This window comes from Chanodichthys erythropterus, chromosome 13 (assembly GCF_024489055.1).
Source record: "Chanodichthys erythropterus isolate Z2021 chromosome 13, ASM2448905v1, whole genome shotgun sequence".
Lineage (NCBI taxonomy): Eukaryota > Metazoa > Chordata > Actinopteri > Cypriniformes > Xenocyprididae > Chanodichthys > Chanodichthys erythropterus.
In genome coordinates this window covers 43,675,338-43,695,341 of record NC_090233.1, presented here as the reverse complement: position 1 = coordinate 43,695,341, position 20,004 = coordinate 43,675,338, and the positions used below count along the sequence as shown (strand labels likewise).

The following is a 20,004-nucleotide window of genomic DNA, read 5'->3' as shown; positions in this document are numbered from 1 at the left end:
CAATCATCATTGACTCACTGGTGCCAAACCACAGGAAGAAGCAGCTAATACCAGACAGGATCATGGAAAATCCTGATAAAACAAACAAAATACTTACAGAAAGTCTATTTTTTTTCATACAATAACAAAAAAGTATTAATCTCATACACACACACACATATATATTATATATATATATATATATATATATACACACACACACACACACTTAATATTTAGTATACATTTCTGTCTCACCTAACATAGACAAGCGGCCAATTTTGTCCATGAGAAGTGCAGATACAATGTTGCCAGGCAGAACAGCCAATGTTCCCAAGAAATTGACAAAGTAGACCCAGTATGCACTATAATCATCCTCAAACGTCATTTGACAGCCTGTTTTGTTGTGGTAAAATGTACCGTTTATGACGTCTGTATTTATCAGTTTGGAATCATCAATGTCTGTCAAATGAATAAATTAAACCACAGTAGAAAGCGATGGTTAAGCATGCACAGACATGTAGCAAAGTTGTAAAATGCAGAAAAATGGTCTGTTTTGTCTTCAAAAAGACATTACCAGTGTTGTAGAAGACAACCTCAATGAATGTGCAGTTTCGAAAGAAAGATCCCACTGATGTTACATCCTCAAAAAAGCAGTTTTGAAAGGTGGAATTGATGAAAGTGACAGACTTGAATTTCATATTTGTGAATCTGAGGAAGAAATAAAGGAAATGATTTACTGTATGTAATAATATGCAGGCATACACAGATTAAGAATTAGTACAATGATACAACCCGAAATCCAGAAATGGGACGTTTTTTACATTTGAATAAAATAAAAACTAAAAGACATTACAAATGTTTAAACTGAGAAATTTTACACTTTTATCCACTAAATGAGCTCATTTCAAATTCGATGCCCTCTACAGGTCTCAAAAAAGTTGGCACGGGGGCAACAAATGGCTGAAGAAGCAAGAAATTTGGAAAAGATTCGGCTGGGAGAACATTTAGCAACTAATTAAGTTAATTGATATCAGGTTTGTAACATGTCTTAGAGAGGCAGAGTCTCTCAGAAGTAAAGCTGGGCCGAGCTGTGAAAGAGTGCGTAAAAAGATTGTAGAATACTTTAAAAACAATGTTCCTCAACGTTATATTGTAAAGGCTTCGCAAATTAAAAACACAATTTGCCGTGCCATCTGCAGATACCAACTAAAGTTCTATCATGCAAAAAGGAAGCCATATGTGAACATGGTCCAGAAGTGCTGTTGTGTCCTGTGGGCCAAGGCTCATTTAAAATGGGCTGTTTGGAAAAGTCGAAAAGTGTTCTATGTCCAAATTTGACATTCTTGTTGGAAATCACGGATGCCGTGCCCTCCGGGCTAAAGAGGAAGGAGACCTTCCAGCATGTTATCAGCATTCAGTTCAAAAGCTACACTCTAAAAAATGCTGGGTTAAAAACAACCCAAGTTGGGTTGAAAATGGACAAACCCAGCAAATGGGTTGTTTTAACCCAGCGGTTGGGTTAAATGTTTGCCCAACGTGCTGGGTAGTTTTATTTAAATCAACTGTTGTATAAAAATAACTGTATTTCTTGCATAAATCGAACCCAAAAGCATTTATTAATAAGATAATGAATAATAAACAATAAACATTTATTAAATTGTTTATTAATAAATGTACACCTTTTGATTATTATTGTTGCCTCTAGTAATTATGTGTCTGATTTTTAATTTCTCACCTATTTTGGATTCATTTTAAGCCAGACATATAGTCATTTTTAATCAGTAGTTGGGTTAAATAAAACTACCCAGCAGGTTGGGCAAACATTTAACCCAACCACTGGGTTAAAACAACCCAATTGCTGGGTTTGTCCATTTTCAACCTAACTTGGGTTGTTTTTAACCAAACATTTTTTAGAGTGTAGCATCGCTGATGGTATGGGGGTGCATAAGTGTATACGGTATGGGCAGCTTGCATGTTTTGGAAGGCACTATGAATGCTGAAAGGTATATAAAAGTTTTAGAGCAGGAGTGTCAAACATACGGCCATCGGGCCGAACACGGCCCACAAAGGTGTCCAATCCGCCCCGGGGGATGATTTGAACTATAATAAAAAATAAATGTGATTAAAAAAATAGAGATGCACTAGTCCACTGGTCATAAATCCAAAAGTTTTTTAGTTTATAAATATTCACAAAGTCTGTAAACAGGACGTTAATACAGGCACACACTGAATACTAAAGTAGTAGCCTGTGCTGCTTTGTGTATAGAGGTAACCATGAAAACGCTATATCACTGCTGTTCCATAAGCGCAACCTACTGTCAGAGAGTGAATTTGCATTTTCATTCAGTACGTCTGCTGATTTTGTTTTGTTCAAGTGTCTCATGCAGCATAATTTCACAAAGCTAAAGTCAGACCATGCTGTTTTTGCTGTTAATCTTCAAATTATACAATCATTTAAATTAAAAACAACTGTTCATGCTCATGATATCTTTGTTGGGATTGTGATAAAAATACAGTTTTTGCCTCTGATATCAAAGAGCTACACATATTTTTTGAACAAATAAATTTGCTTTAAAAAAAATCTGCAACCAGTATCAGAATTGGCCATTTGCTTCTAAAAAAATTGGAATTGGCCATGAAAAATCAAAATAGGTGCATTACTAATAAAAAAATAAAGCATTATTTTAAAAATCTAATTGCTGTAAAAGCAAATGCAGTTTTAAAGAGCAATGTACTAGTTTTATTGCAAATGATTTGTTGTTTATATGGTTAATATTAATGCAACTATTTTTTTTTAAATTAATTAATTAATTTGGCCCACACATTATTTTTTTCCAATCTGGCCCTCAATCTAAAATGAGTTTGACACCCCTGTTTTAGAGCAACATATGCTCCCCTCCAGATGATATCTATTTCAGGGAAGGCCTTGTGTATTTCAGCAGGACAATGCAAAACCACATACTGCAGCTATTACAACAGCATGGCTTCGTCATAGAAGAGTCCGGGTGCTGAATTGGCCTGAATGCAGTCCAGATCTTTCACATATAGTGAACATTTGGCACATCATTAAATGAAAGACGACCACGAACTCTTCACTATATCAAGCAAGAACGGGACCAAATTCCAACACCAAAACTCTAGAAACTCATAACCTCGATGCCCGGATGTCTTCACACTGTTTTGAAAAGAAGAAGATATGCTACACCATGGTAAACATGGCCCCGTCCAAACAATTTTGAGACCTGTAGCAGGCATCAAATTTGAAATGAGCTCATTTTGCTTAAACATTTGTTATGTTATCTATGTTCTATTGTGAATAAAATATTGGCTCACGTGATTTGAAAGTCTTTTAGTTTTCATTTTATTCAAATTTAAAAAACATCCCAACATTTCCGGAATTCAGGTTGTAAGAAGATTAGTGTTACATAAACATTTGAATAAGTCACCTGTCATTCATAAATATGCTATTAGTGTGTATCTGGTTCTCAAGGGTGAAATTGAAGGTGAAATCTTCAATGCGTTCGCTGTTATGCCTTTGTACTTTGGAGGCGTAATCATCAGCCTGAAGGTGTTTGATGACATCAGGAAACCACACAGATAAACCATAATACCTGCAGAAGAATTGGAGTTCTTTAAAAACTGGATGGATGGATGGATGGATGGATGGATGGATGGATGGATGGATGGATGGATGGATGGATGGACGGACGGATGGATGGACGGACGGATGGATAACACAAAAAGGAAGGTCTTACCCAAATGACAGTGAGAGCCACACAATAGCAAGTTTCACTGTAATGTCTTTCAATGGATAATTAAAACACTTCAAGAAGTTCAACCAAATCTGGAAGGACAGAATAAGGAGTTATTTTTATTTGTATCATAAAAAATATCCTGTCATTTATTTAAATGATCACATAGGTAATCTAATTTCTGAAAAGTTACACATCATGAATCTCACCCCATGAAGCTCAGTCTTTATTCTGAAGATTGCTTTTGATAAAACGTTGCCGGATTCATTCTGCATCTCGACAAACTCATCAATCTGCTTTGGGATCTTAATTCTGTTCACCTACAAAAAGAAACAAGACTAAGCCATATGGGCTTCATTCCACAGAATGTCTGCCAAAATGTGTATTTTGTTATGTAATGCAATGAAATGTAAACATTTTTGAGTTTGATTTAAGTATCCAAATACTTTTTAAGACAACTGTAATACAAAAGAGAAAGAATATGTTTAAGAAGGTATAAAAGTGTCAAATATTTGTGACAGTTTGATCTTCATCATTGGGCTGCTCACAAAGCCTTGATGCAGGCTGCAATCTGTCTAATTCCTGAAGCTCACTAAATGACACCCAAAACATCCATGAAGCCCACATACAGGGCAAGATGAGACCATCATTCATGAATTTAAGCAACTTTAAAGCATAGTTGGTGCTCTAAGCAGCTTAAAGTTAGTGCAGTGAGGGAATCAACTCACGGTAAAGACTTTCTCGGGCTGTCCACGCGCTCGCATGTTTGTGTCATGAATCTGCTTGAGGATCATCCAGGCTTCGTCGTGCTTCCCCACCTGAAAAGAATAAGAAAAATCCCTAAGAGATTAACTGGATTAAGTGGAAACCACAGCGCTAGATGACAGCCGCCCACCTCTATTGCCACGGCAGGCCTGGAAGGGGGGAGTAGGGAGTCACGACAAGCACGCGTCATTAGCTTCAAAGAGAGTCGTGTTCCCTTAAGTCAGACAGTTTCCTCAGATTTTCAAGGCATTCAAGTCATTTAAACAGAATTGATGTTCTTGTAAACATGCAGATAAAAATAAAAAAGCTGTTTAATTTACAACAAAATTCTGAGTTGCTTTTTAAAATACTGTAAGTTATTTTGTTTTCACAATGACTGACAGCTCTCCTGTCCCCATGATGAGATACAATAAACATATAATAAACATGATGGTTATATTAGTTCTAGATGAGAAAAACTAATGAAAAAGTAATGTAACATTACTTTCCATTAAAAAAATATCTAAGTAGCGCTATTAGGTCCTTTTTTTAGGGAGTAATGCACTAAAATGCATTACTTTTAAAAGTAACTTTCCCCAACACTGATGATAACAATAAAGATATAGTACTAAAAATCATTCTAAATGTATAATAATAGCGAAATCTACACCACAACTATAATAATAACGTTCTACTTGCCTCCAAGTAGAACCTCGGGCTCTCCGGCATGAACATTAAGGCCACCACGGCACAGACGCAGGGAAGCGCGCACACCACCACAAACACCCTCCAGCTGTGGAACTGATAAGCTGAGCCCATACTGAAACTCCAGCCTGAAGAAAACAACAAACAATTTTTCATGTTATTGATCCAGCACAGACAAAGGGCTTGGCTGGTAGAACTTCAAGCCATAATAAGACGGTAGGATTTGGACTGGCAACATTTGTCACTGCTGGCATGTCACAGTGATTATGGTCCGATTGAACACATCCATTTTATTTGCCCAACGGTGATTGATTACATAAGCACGGAGTCTAGTGTGTTTGTCTTTTGAACTGAAAACCATCAGGATTTATATTTGTAACAGTTTGGGTTTCCTTTTATAATGCAGTCCTGATTTTAGTTAGCAACAGAGTATGGAATAACATAAAAAGAAAATAAAACTACTAAAATTTGTTTTTGCTTATTTGAATAAAGCTGAAATAAAATAAAAATATAAATATGACGAAAAACTTAAATGTAAAAAAATTTAAATGAGAATGCTGCATTTGCAATAAACTAAAATAAGCTCAAATACTATTACCGTATTGAAATTAAAATATTATATATTATTAAAAATATTATATTGTTAAAAATCAATATTAGAAAAAATTTAATACTAAATACAAATATAAAAAAGTGTATAATATGATATAAAAAGTATATAATTAACTTAAATTATTAAAAATAACAAAAGTGAAAATCAAAATGAAACGGCATGCTGTTTATTAACAGCAAGAGCACCAAAAGTTATGGACTGCAGCTTTAAGTGCATGTATATAAAAGGACCAATGAACACACACTATTCAAAAATATTCCACATTTCTAATTTTAAGTGGTGTCAGGCAGGTTTCTGAAATCACAGAAAGCAGCTTTAAGACTGTCATTGTCACGGTTTTCAGATGCATTGTTTCCTTCTTGTCACGTGTTCTTTGTTTTGACAGTTGTGCGCGTGTTGAGTGTGTGCGAGTGTGTTTGTGGGTGTGTCCAGGCCACGACAATCATCATTGGATCCAGCTGCCACTCATCACCTTCCCCACCTGATGCTCATTCAGTCACCCTTCAAATACTCACCTCATTCCCCCATCCATCGTCAGATCGTTGTTTGGTGTCCTGTCTTGTGGTGTCCGTTCATGACCGATATTCCTGTGTTTCGTCGTTCCAGTTCCTGTTCTCTTCTTCGTGTCTTCGTTCACCGTCTGGATTGGATTATCACCGTCACCACGCTTCATCACACCAGCACCATCCACGCAGCGATCACCTCAGTTCCTGTTGTCTGCCACGCCTGCCTGTCTCAGACCATTATTGTCTATCTCCTTCAATATTATAATAAACGGAGTTAACTTGCACTTGCTTCCTGTGATTCATCATGACAGAACGATCTGACCATGGAACGGAAGCAGCAAGCTCGTCACAGTCTACGCTGGAGGATTTTGTCAACGGTAGCATCCGCCGCATGGAGTCGCAGGAGAGAGACCTGAACAAGACAGGTAGAGCAGTGCAGGCGTTGGCAGCGCAGGTGTCCGAGCTCACCCAGCAATTCCAGCTGTTTCGTGGTCCCGCTGCGCCACCCACACCGCCTGTTCGCTCACCATCACCAGAGGGCGCCCCAGTTTGGAACCACGTCTTCCGATCCCGGAGTCTTATGGAGGTGAACCCAAATATTGCAGAGCGTTTCTCACACGCTGTTCTATGTACTTTGCTTTGCAGCCACGGACTTTCAGTACGGAGCAGAGTAAAGTGGCGTTTGTTCTCACCCTTCTGACGGGGAGGGCAGCCCTCTGGGGAACGGCAGTGTGGGAGAACCAGGACATCTGCTGCACCTCGTTCCAGGCACTTTCGGCTGAGATGAGAGGAGTGTTCGATCGATCGGTCGCGGGGAAAGAAGCCGCTAGACAACTAGCTGAACTGCACCAAGGAGAGAAGTCGGTGTCTGATTATTCCATCGAATTTCGCACACTTGCAGCTGAGTGCCATTGGAACGAGGAAGCGCAGTGGGACATGTTCCTGCATGGGCTGGCTGATCGCGTCCAGCGGGAGATCTACGCGCTGGACCTCCCCCCGACTTTCAATGGACTCGTGGATTTGGCACTTCGGGTGGACGCTCGGCTGACCAGGGCCGAGCAGCGTGACCCGATTCTAAGGAACACGGAGTATTTGAGGTCCAGCAGCGGGGACGCGGTCAGCCCAGCTCAAGATCCCGAGCCCATGCAGGTGGGTCGAGCTCGGCTTTCCCGGGAGGAGCGGGAAAGGCGGAGGTCCCAAGGACTGTGCCTATATTGTGGTAGACCTGGACATGTTGCGTATAGTTGTCCGTTAAAGGGCTAACCCGGCAGTAAATTTGAGGCTACTGTCGGGTGGGATCTCCGCCGGAAGTCCTCAACCACCTCCACCCTCCTCCCGGTGAGACTGGGGTGGTCCACTCACGTTCACCAGTGTCGTGCACTTCTGGACTCGGGGGCAGAGGGTAATTTTCTGGACAGAGCTCTTGCTAACAAGCTTCACATCCCACTCAAACCCCTCTCCGACAGGATTACAGTTCACGCACTCAATGGACAACGCCTACCCACCATTTCGCACATCACAGATGACATCACCATGACCATCGCCGGCAACCATTCAGAACTCACCTCATTTTTTGTTTTTGATTCCCCCCAACTCTCCGGTTGTACTTGGTCACCCCTGGCTCACGAAACACAATCCCCGGGTAGACTGGATCCAGAACTCCATCGTGGCCTGGAGCGAAAGCTGTCATAAGTCTTGTCTCGTTTCTGCCTGTTCGTCTGTCTCTGGTTCTGTGTTGCAGGAGGAAGCGGTGGATCTGTCTAACGTGCCTGTCGAGTACCACGACCTGAAGGAGGTGTTCAGTAAGTCCAGGGCTGCTTCTCTCCTCCGCATCGTCCCTATGACTGTGCTATAGATTTATTACCAGGTAAATCTCCGCCTAAGGGCAAGTTATATTCACTTTCAGTTCCTGAAAGAGAGGCTATGGAGAAATATATTTCTGATTCACTAGCAACCGGGGTTTATTCGCCATTCCTCTTCTCCAGCGGGGGCGGGATTCTTTTTTGTGGGGAAAAAGGATGGATCTCTGCGACCTTGTATTGATTACCGGGGTTGAATAACATTACGGTAAAGAATACTTATCCTTTGCCGTTAATGTCTTCGGCCTTTCGAGAGATTGCAGGGAGCCTCCGTTTTCACAAAATTGGATTTAAGAAATGCTTATCATTTGGTCCGCATCAGGGAGGGCGATGAATGGAAGACTGCTTTTAATACCCCTAGGGGGCACTTTGAATACTTGGTTATGCCGTTCGGGCTTTCCAACTCCCCAGCAGTCTTCCAGGCACTCGTCAATGACGTGCTGAGAGACATGGTCGATCAGTTCATATATGTCTACCTGGACGACATATTGATTTTTTCCTCGTCTCTCCAGGAGCATGTTCAGCACGTTCGACGAGTACTTCAGAGGTTGCTAGTGAATGGGCTTTTTGTCAAGGCGGAGAAATGCGTTTTTCATGCACAGTCTGTTCCTTTTCTAGGGTACATCGTGTCGACTGAGGGAGTGCGCATGGATCCTGAGAAAGTAAAGGCTGTGGTAGATTGGCCAAGTCCAGATTCCCGTAAGGCCCTACAGCGGTTTCTGGGGTTCGCCAATTTTTACCGTCGGTTTATCCGCAACTTCAGCCAACTAGCCTCACCTCTGACTGCCTTGACCTCCCCCAGGACTACGTTCAGGTGGTCAGACGCAGCAGAGGCTGCGTTTGCCAAACTGAAGGCTCGCTTTGTTTCGGCCCCCATTCTTGTTGCCCCTGATCCATCACGGCAGTTTGTGGTGGAGGTCGACGCGTCAGAGGTGGGGGTAGGTGCAGTGTTGTCCCAGCGCTCTTCTTCAGACGATAAGATGCATCCCTGCGCGTTTTGTCTCATCGTTTGTCTCCTGCCGAACGTAATTACGACATTGGTAACAGGGAGTTGCTGGCAGTCAAGTTGGCCTTGGAAGAGTGGCGTCACTGGTTAGAGGGTTCTGGGTACCCTTTATAGTCTGGACCGATCACAAGAACCTGGAATATATTAGAACAGCCAAAAGATTGAACTCCAGGCAGGCTCGGTGGGCACTTTTTTTCGGACGTTTTGATTTTACCATCTCGTACCGCCCGGGTTCCAAAAACATCAAACCCGATTCTTTGTCACGTATTTTTGATCGTTCCGAACGCCCGTCTACTCCCGAGTGTATTTTACCTGAGACATTAGTGGTCTCCACTCTGACATGGGAGGTCGAAGAGAGAGTCAAAGCGGCTCTAGAAGGGGGTAACGCCTCCGCCCGAGTGTCCACCTAACCGCTTATTTGTGCCGGAGGAACTACGGTCCAGAGTTATCCAGTGGGGTCATTGTTCCAATGTAGCGTGTCATCCAGGAGTCTGTCGAACTAAATTTTTAGTCAAGCAACGATTCTGGTGGCTCCCGCATGGCTCGTGACGTTCGTGATTTTGTGTTGGCTTGTTCAGTCTGCGCTGTTGGTAAGACTTCCAATCGTGCTCCAGATGGGTTGCTCCAACCGCTGTCAGTCCCTTCGAGACCCTGGTCCCACATTTCGCTCGATTTTATCACCGCCCTCCCACCCTCCCAAGGGTATACGGTTGTTTTGACCGTAGTGGACCGGTTCTCGAAGGCAGCTCATTTTATCCCCTTGCCCAAATTACCATCAGCCAAGGAGACAGCGGTTACCGTCATTGACCACGTCTTTCGGCTTCATGGCCTCCCGGTAGACGTGGTCTCTGACAGGGGTCCCCAATTTGTATCCAAATTTTGGCAGGAGTTTTGTAGATTGCTGGGGGCGACTGTTAGTTTGTCCTCTGGGTTCCATCCCCAGAGCAATGGTCAGACTGAGAGAGCCAATCAAGATTTGGAGCGAACGTTACGATGTTTGGTCTCTAAGAATCCTTCCTCGTGGAGTCAGCAGCTCTCAATGGTGGAGTACGCCCACAATACGTTACCAGTGTCGTCCACGGGCCTTTCTCCGTTTGAGTGTAGCGTAGGTTACCAGCCACCAATCTTTCCCGGTCTGGAATCCGAAGTCGCGGTCCCTCCGCACACGCCTTTGTCCAGAGGTGTCACCGTACCTGGACGAGAGCCCGTGAGACTCTCCTCCGGGTAAGGGAGCGCACCAAGGCCAAGGCCGATCGCCACCGGTCAAGGCCTCCCGTGTACGTCGTTGGTCAAAGAGTGTGGCTTTCTACTAAGGATATTCCTCTCCGCTCCGTCTCTAACAAGCTTGCTCCTAAATTTATTGGTCCGTTCACTGTTACCAAAGATTGTTAGCCCGGTAGCAGTCCGCTCAAACTTCCTCCTGCGTACAGGAGGGTTCATTCCGTCTTCCATGTGTCCAAGATTAAGCCCGTTTTCACTCGGCCATTAATCCGCCTGTTCCGGTTCCCCCACCGCCGCGACTCGTAGATGGGGAACCGTCTTATTCGGTTAATCGGATTCTGGACTCTAGGCGGAGGGGACGCGGATTTCAGTACTTGGTGGACTGGGAAGGTTACGGTCCGGAGGAGAGGAGTTGGGTACCTGCCAGGGACATTCTGGATCACACCCTTATCGATGATTACAATCGACAGGTAAGGGAGTCGGGGAACGCCGGGAGGCGTTCCTAGGAGGAGGGGTACTGTCACGGTTTTCAGATGCATTGTTTCCTTCTTGTCACGTGTTCTTTGTTTTGACAGTTGTGCGCGTGTTGAGTGTGTGCGAGTGTGTTTGTGGGTGTGTCCAGGCCACGACAATCATCATTGGATCCAGCTGCCACTCATCACCTTCCCCACCTGATGCTCATTCAGTCACCCTTCAAATACTCACCTCATTCCCCCATCCATCGTCAGATCGTTGTTTGGTGTCCTGTCTTGTGGTGTCCGTTCATGACCGATATTCCTGTGTTTCGTCGTTCCAGTTCCTGTTCTCTTCTTCGTGTCTTCGTTCACCGTCTGGATTGGATTATCACCGTCACCACGCTTCATCACACCAGCACCATCCACGCAGCGATCACCTCAGTTCCTGTTGTCTGCCACGCCTGCCTGTCTCAGACCATTATTGTCTATCTCCTTCAATATTATAATAAACGGAGTTAACTTGCACTTGCTTCCTGTGATTCATCATGACAGTCATTGACTCCCAGTGAGCAGTAAATGTATCCTAAGATGAAAATGTGTTTGTCTCATTACTTTACATTTTAAGAGGTGCTTTTCTACTTCTCCACCATATGTGTCTTTTCCTTTACAGTAATGTCTGTTGCGCTAAACTGTGTAGGGTGCTAATGGTGTCATTAAAATAAAAATGTCTAATTGAAAGGCAGAAAGCATCTTTCATTGCTAAACTAACTAGACAGATGCCAACATGTCCACATTCTTAAAAATTAACATAACAGCACAAAGTAAACTATATTAAATATGGGTAACATATAAAATTCCCATAATACACAAAATATATACAGTGCTGAGTTCACAGCAAGAAGATGGTGGTATAAATATGGTTTATGTCTACTGGAGTGAAAGAGGAAAACAGCATGGTGAGACGAAGCACTCATTGTGTGTGTTCATTTGCATATCTCTGTGAGGACCTGTGGTAAATAATGACGGTAACAATACACTGTAGTATAAGTCAGAGTTATGAAGCTGTGATTGCAGCAGCAGGCAAGCCCAGAGGGTTAATGTTTCGCCCATGTCATTGGAAATCTCATTACACAGATTATGTGCATAATTGACTGAGGAAATGGGTGAATGAGTCAAGCAGCTAGCACACCTACCCGCTTGTACTCATGTACAGTGGCTTGCCATCGGCTCTACTACCACGGCCGGCTTCAGTGCTAATAAAACGACACACACTCAATTCAAACACACACAGAGTGAAAGTAAATCTTATAATGACTAGAAAAATTTCCAATTTTATGTACATTCACACTTTTGCTCTGTTACAAAACCTAGCATGCTGACTCCAGAGACACCTACAGAAACCTCATGTTGGCATGTATCCTTTGAGAAGAAAGCAATCCCAGAATGCACTGTGACAAGCTCGGTGGAAAAAAAAATGCCACTATTGCTATTTTTATTAGATATGGTAAAAATAGTAAGAGTGGTAGGCTGTGTGCGTTCAGAATTCAGCATAAGTCTAAGAGGTGGAAGAAATGCTCATTCGATACTTCATTCAAAAATGAATTTGACCTAATACTTGTGTGCTATTTGTTTTTTATTAGCTTCTACTCATATTAGCATAGAAACATGCTAACATTAAACTATACTGGAATCAATTGTGTTTCAAATCTTTTGTCTGCTACTTATATGTTGTATGCAGTTGCTGCTGATGTAGAGAAATAAATCACTTATGAGGTTGTCTTAGAAGGGAGCTGACTAATGTAAGGGAGCTCAGCCTACTAGAGTTTAAAACAGAGGGTTTATTTTATATAGGAAAGTAAAAAATTGTTTATGTACACTTCCTTTAAGGTAATTTTTTTGTGTGTGGATGTATGAAGTAAGTGACAAATGACAAAAGAGCTTTTAAAAGTGTCAGGCAACTGATGTATTACCAAAGTCCCTTTAAGACAAGTCATTTCACTCGGCGGCCAACTTGAAACGCCTCTCGGGCATCCTGGGCATCATGCAGCTCCTATCTCTTTGAATGGGGAAACATCAAATTCTCCAAAACTGTTCGCCAACCTTACGATTACATTTCATATTTGAAATCACCAATGAAATCTGACAACAGCTGTCTTATAAATGTTTTATCCAAACGCTCGAATCATGACAAAAAAAAAAAAAAAACTGTATTTTTAGGCTGGATCAAGCTAACGCACATGCGCAGACCTAAATGCGCCTCTCTTCTGCCATGTTTCAGAGGCGCGCATCTGACGGTTTCTATAGTAACCGGAGCTTCTAACGGCTGCTGCAGTGACGCGATGACTTTACCAGTCGGCGATTGGCTCTTATTTAGAAGGCGGGACTTATTCCGCCATATTGCGCGTTACACTTTTTCCCATTCAAAACAATACGAGTGACACGTCTTGTGTTATTCTATAGTCTTTGGTATTACCCATATAGTACACACAGTGCATAGTATACAGCTTCATATCTCACATATTTGCATTTATATTCCATTTATTATTAGTTATGCTTGCTAAGGCATACTCTTACTATTACTCATAGGTAGAGTCAGAGATTTAAACAAAAGCCAAACCATATTATACTTTGGTGTGTAACTCCCAGACTGTCTGGACAACAAACATGAATGATATCTCAAATTGTGCGGTCTCTTCAGGAGAAATACCATGTCTCAGACAGTAGCTATGTTTACATGCAACCAAATAATAATCTATTTAAAATTGGAGTGATGGCTCAATAGAATATAAAAGCTTTTAAACTCCCTCCCACTAATCAGTGAGAGCTCAATCTGAATGAAATTTCGATACAATTAAAAGAAGTGATGTACATATTAAATAATCAGTTTAATGGGACATTTTAAGTGAACCCTTAAATCCAACTCAATCTGATTCAAAAATGCATTGCGCACATGAGCAGTGCCATGATGGATAACTTTATACATCTAATGAACATGCATATGTTTATTTACGTCATACAAACTGCTCAATGGAGAAGACTGAATATTTCAACCTAGGTTCCAAAAGGTTTTTTTTTGCAGTGATGCCATAGAAGAAACATATTGGGTTCCCCAAAGAACCTTTCCATGAACAGTTCTTAAGAGAACCATTTTTTTCTTAGTGTGAAGCATAAAAATCTTTTTGTGCATTGAAAAGGTTGGGTGTTAAAGGTTCTTGATGGAACCATAGATGCTAATAAAAGAACCTTTATTTTTAAGATGGTAGCTCATTGGAAAAATGTGCCTCTACCTGCATTTTTACCAAACTACAAAAATGTACTTATAGGGCGCTATTTTAACAATCTAAGCACATGGTCTGAAGCGCATGGCTCAGGTGCACTTAAGGTGTGTCTGAAATCCACTTTTGCTAGTTTAACGATGTAAAAAATGGTCTAAAAGGGTTGTACCTAGTCTCTTAATGAGTCATGTGTGTGTTTTGGGCGTAACGTGCAATAAACCAATCAGAGTCTCATCTACCATTCCCTTTAAAAGTCAGGCACGCTTGCACCATGGCCGATTGCTATTTACATTGTGGAATATAGACACTCTAAACCTGATGAGTCAGTTTAAATACATTTTTAATATTTGCCATGTTTGTGTGCTGCTGTGCATCCCTGTGTGTGTAACAAGCATAGTGTACGAGCTTTGTGCACCTGCCTGTAGGCGCATATTTCTAACGTGCCTTTTAAATAACAAAAAAATACTACGAACTGAACTGTATGTGAATGACCATCTACTTTGAGACAAAAGTCCCCCCCCCCCAAAACACAATTTACAGAGCCTATGATTGTTTCACATTGATTCCCAGTATACAGACTGTAATACAGACTCCCTAATACTCTCCTTGCCACTGTGTCTGACAGCATGTCCCCTGCCTGGGCTCCACTGAGGGCCATTCATAAATCAAGTACTCCTTTCGCTTTGTCTCAAAAGGCAAGGAGAAAAACCTCATTAAATTCTGTTCACAGAGAACAAAACAGACTGAACATCCCTTAAATAGGAGTGAAAATGGTCTGCTCTAGTCGTCGTTTTGGCCAAGAGACTCCTCTCTATATCCATTCAGCTCCTTTCCTCCTCCTTTCCCCTCTGTTCCATCATTTCGCTACTGATGAGTGCAGCTTATTTCCAGAGTAGAGGTTTTCATAAATCATCAGGCTATGCCTTCCCCCACAGGAGCCGCTTCATCCTTTAAATATCCCTGCAGTGCTCTGTTTCTATTAATCACTTAACCTAAAGCTCTGCTGTTGTCTGCTTCCTCATAGTCATCACTGTCTGAGAGGACAGCCCACACGTGTCGGAGGAAAAGCAGACACCTTGACCTGAGCTTGCTGAGTACCTTGTCGTAATCAGACTTTACCCGTGTCCTGTGATACTTGATTTTCAGTTTCAGTACTATCTATACCAAAGGGGAAAACTTAGGAATAATTTTGTACTGTAATGTAAATGTGGACTATATGTAACATATGCTGCAGTGAATTCTAAACACCAGAGAGTGTCATTCTTGTTTTGTAAAGAAATTTTACAAAAACAAACGTTATATACTGTAATGCTACCTGTTGTTAGTGTTTTTAGGTCACTGTTTTGACCTAAAAAAGTGACAAAGCGAGTTTGTTGGTTGACAAAGTTGATTTGAGACTTGATTTGAGATTCAAGTGATTTGGTCAATTTGGGGCATTTTGAATTTGTAATTAACTGCAATGCCAAGTTGAAACTTGGAGAGAACTGTGTGAAGAGTTTTGAAAAAGTGACCTAAGTGTTAAGAAATGTGTCCTAGCGATTGTAAAAAAATTGTAAATAGAAATTAAAACAGTTATGATCATAGTTTTTTTGGACATGCACGCCATGATTTTTGACATTCTCAAACCTCAGTCATACAACGAAAAGGCATCATGCCTCAGACTGAAAGGCTTCAGGTCTCAGGAAAAACGACGTCAAGTTTCAGGTCTTGTACAATTAGGCATCGGACGAAACAGCCTCAGAATAAAAGGCATCAGACTAAAAGCCATCTTTTTTTTTATTTGGCTATGTTTTTTTGTATAACTTTTATTGGCTTTTATTCCATAGTAATGCCATCCTTCAGTTATCTTTTTCTTTCTCCCCCCTTTTTATATTTATCTGTAACTATTACCAAATTGATGTACAGTAAGGTGTGTGGGCCTGCATGTTAATTATGTAGTGTCCATCTATTGTTGGTATTCATGTAGGCTATTTATGTAATTCCTTTGCAATGTTCTTTATGTTATTGTTATGAAATATATATCATCATGTAGCCTATAGCAGTACCTTGCCACACTTTAAATATAATAAAACCATGGTTAATTTTGTAAGTGTTCACGGTAGTTTGCAATGCAAGCTAGTTGCAATGTGTTATAAACTAACTTTTTATACATACAAATAAAACTAGTGAATAATACAAATTTATAAAATAATTCAATATGTTTTATACAAGTTTGTGTAACATTTATCAGTTAGAAAACTGTGTGCATGTGACGTCACATTGAGGCGGGGCAATTCGCTTCCTTAAGTCCGTTTCGTCTGATGCCTTTATATCTGAGTCTGTTTCGTCTGATGCCTTTTAGTCTGAGGCTGTTTTGTCCGATACACAATTGTACAAGGCCTGAAACCTGACATTGTTTTTCCTGAGACCTGAAGCCTTTCAGTCTCAGGCGTGATGCCGTTTTGTCCAATGACTGAAGCCTTTTAGCCTGATGCCTTTTCATTGTATGACTGAGGTTTGAGAATGTCCTAAAATGGACACCGAAAACCTGTGAAAAATGACAATGACCCAATCACAAAACAGAACTGAGAAACCACATGACTAAAACAACCAATGAAAACATGAAACAATAGGCTTGTTCGAGATACATCGCCACTGCGCAGTCCGATCAGTGTATGACATCAAATACCGCGAGAGCTACTGGAAAGCATACAACACCTTACACCGTGTCTACACTGGACGCATGTTGCACGATGTGATGCGTCAAAAGACAATAGAACACATTATAATCATTCATATTGTCTACACTGGATGCGGTGCGGTGCGACAACCAATTCCCTTCAGTAAACGGATTCCCTGTTCTATTTCTGACGTTATCCAAGTGCTTTGCAATGGTCAGTTTTGTCGCGTTCAGTGTAGACAGCTTTTAGCTGTTGCGGTGCGATGCAACAGAAAACAAGGTGTTATGCTTTTGAATTGGTCTCACGGTACTTTGATATCATACACTGATCGGCCTGCGCAGTGGCGATGCATCTCGAACAAGCCTATGGGGAGCACATGGCCAGATCACATGTGAAACTGTGAACATGAATACAAACAAAACCCAAAAACAACCGTGATTAATATATAGTTCAAAAGAGCAGCATTTATTTCAAATATAAATCTTTTGTAACAATGTAGAAATACCTTTTATTTAGTTCAATACATCCTTACAGAAAAAGATCATAATTTTTAATTAATGATATGTGAAATATTAATACATTTCACTAATAATTAAAAACTTTAATATTGATGATTATCAAAATAATAGTTTTTTTTAATCAAAATATAAAGTGCATAATTTGGTTCTCTTACCGTAGTGAGGTATGATGGCCCAGGCCATGGCAGAGGCATAAATCTCTCCAATCATCCAGAACATGCAAAGCCAGCTCAGATGTTCTCCACGCTTCTCTCTTGCCAACACCTCAGCAAAGTATGAGAAGACGATGGGCACCGCTCCACCAATCCTGAAGGACAAGAGAATGAAGAATATATCACAAAAGTACAACCTCAAGGCCAGTGCAGAGGGTCTAAGACAGGGGTGTCCAAGCTCGGTCCTGGAGGGCCACCGTCCTGCAGAGTTTAGATCCAACTTGTCTCAACACACCTGCCTGAAAGTTTCTAGTATGCCTAATTAGACCTTGATTAGCTGGTTCAGGTGTGTTCAATTGGGGCTGGAGCTGAACTCTGCAGGACAGTGGCCCTCCAGGACCAAGTTTGGGCACCCCTGGTCTGAGAGCTCAGCAAAGAAAGATAGCTGTTTTCTTTTTTTTTATGTACTTTCATTTGGCATAATTCTGAAATGTATAATAACAAGTGTTTATGTGTGGAGCTTTTTAAATTGTTCACAGTTTCTTTCAATTGCTAACAAAATTCATGAAACAAATCACCATTTTCTCACAACTATAAATACAATCTCAAAACTGCACACCAATTTGCACAACCCTCAAACTTTCACTTCAAAATCAAATATTTTATTCAAAAATATTTTCTCTCTTGTCAGAATCAAATTTGGCCTCGGATGACACACAAAAAACACAGACTACTTTCCTGCTGGGTGAACACTAAAGAGATCAATTCCCTAAGCGGTCATTTCTCAGTTCTGCAAAAATACATAAAATACAAAAAAAAAAAACATGGCTACAAATACATTTGACATTCACAACTTTTATGGTATACAACATGCTACAGTTTACTGTACAGTGTGAAATTTCTCTCATCTAAAGTACTGTTACTGTGTACTGTAATTACACTGTATGTGTAAGTAATATAAAAATCCATAGATGATTCTTTCATCCCTCCCTCCAGTTTTAGAATGCATTTTCTAAAACAAAATCAATTGTGGTCCTATTTATATTATCCCGAGATTCTAATTGGTGTGTCATCAGTTTTGCTCCTTAATGTTTACACATGGATAAATGTGTTTTACTTGAGTTCACATTGTGATGCCTGAGTTAATTATATTGTGTTTGTGTTTTCTGAATGAAAACATGGTTAAACCTGTGTAAAATTAGGAATTTTGTGTCAAATTTTGCAGAAATTGTTAAGAAAACTGGAATGTGTGTGAAAACAGGTAAAATGTGTTAAACAGTTTTGATTGTGTCTTTGTTTTGAGAACTGAATGAATGGTTTGGGAAACTGTGCCAACTGAATCAGTTATAGTGTTTTAACAATCAAGAAAAACTGCAAGTGTGTCATTTCTGTGTTGCTACTTGCTATGGTCATCAAAAGGAATTGCAAAAATGTCAACATGGTTTCCCAAACCATCTGTTTTGATAATGTTACACTTTTCAGAGGAATCAACATAAAAAAGTCAATAAATGGAAAATGTGAAAATTAGTGCTAATTAGCTTTAACTGCTAAAAAAATGAAAAGAAAGCATATTTTTTCTTCTGAGGGCTATGAAGAGCACTCCTCTCTTAACAAGTCAATTGTAAATAATTATTCTTTTAGATAGATATTTTCAATAGTTTTAAATCTTGAGAAATGGTTTCATTTGATTTGACAGACAGTCAGGAAAACACTACTGGTGTAAAGCAATAGACTTGATTTAATTAAACACTACTCTGTGTCCACACATAAAAACAAAATGAGTCTTGTCTGTGAGACAAGTGTGTTCATTTAATTGCTACTACTGAGTTAATTAGTCCCTGGTGTCTTCTTTAGATCAATATATGAAAGAAGGACACTGAAACACAATGTAAACCAGAAACTTCCAATTACTAAGTGTTAGCATTTAAAAGAATCAAGGATTATTTAAATCTGGACTTTACTGAACTTCTCTGATACTACAGTTCAAAAGTCAGTAAGATTTTTTTTTTTTGTTGGAGGAGGATGGGGGTTAATACTTTTATTCAGTAAAGAAGGATACAATATATTGATCAAAAGTAACAGTAAAGACTTTTATGTTGTTAAAATTTCAAATAAATGCTGTTTTTTTTAACGTCCTATTCACCTGAAAAAAATGTATCACTGTTTCCACAAGTATATTAACTGTTAATAAGATGTGTTATAAAGACAGTAAGATACACTGTTATAAAATTAATAAGAAGAAATGTTACCAAATCATCTTATTAGAATGATTTCTGAAGGATCATGTGACACTGAAGACTGGAATTATGACTTCTGGAAATTCAGCTTCAGGAATAAGTTACATTTTAAAATATATTAAAATAAGAAAAAATAAAAAAAGTAAATTGTAATAATTTTTCATATTATTACAGTTTTTACATCATTATTACATTTACATATTTACATTTTATTTTTCATACTTTGCTGAGGTATATGCTGCCTTGGTGAGTACAAGAGACTTCTTTCATATAAGAAAATTATCAAAAATGGCCATTCAAAGCTTTCTTTATCAACAAC

At 40.2% G+C, this 20,004-nt stretch overlaps 1 protein-coding gene across 2 annotated transcripts in view; it reads right to left on the bottom strand.

The window, feature by feature from the left end:
- sv2ca (synaptic vesicle glycoprotein 2Ca) overlaps positions 1-20,004 on the bottom strand; it is a 39,675-nt gene that overhangs the window by 640 nt on the left and 19,031 nt on the right. The window contains exons 3-11 of one of the 2 annotated variants that reach the window (XM_067406696.1): positions 17,452-17,603; positions 5,178-5,311; positions 4,463-4,552; positions 3,944-4,054; positions 3,738-3,826; positions 3,429-3,593; positions 557-690; positions 238-441; positions 1-72 (exon numbers count right to left, since the gene is read on the bottom strand). The exon at positions 1-72 is cut by the window's left edge and continues 88 nt beyond it. In XM_067406696.1, coding sequence (XP_067262797.1) covers positions 1-72; positions 238-441; positions 557-690; positions 3,429-3,593; positions 3,738-3,826; positions 3,944-4,054; positions 4,463-4,552; positions 5,178-5,311; positions 17,452-17,603 — 1,151 coding nt within the window. The remainder of the gene's footprint in view (positions 73-237; positions 442-556; positions 691-3,428; positions 3,594-3,737; positions 3,827-3,943; positions 4,055-4,462; positions 4,553-5,177; positions 5,312-17,451; positions 17,604-20,004) is intronic. The other variant, XM_067406697.1, reaches the window with a different exon arrangement.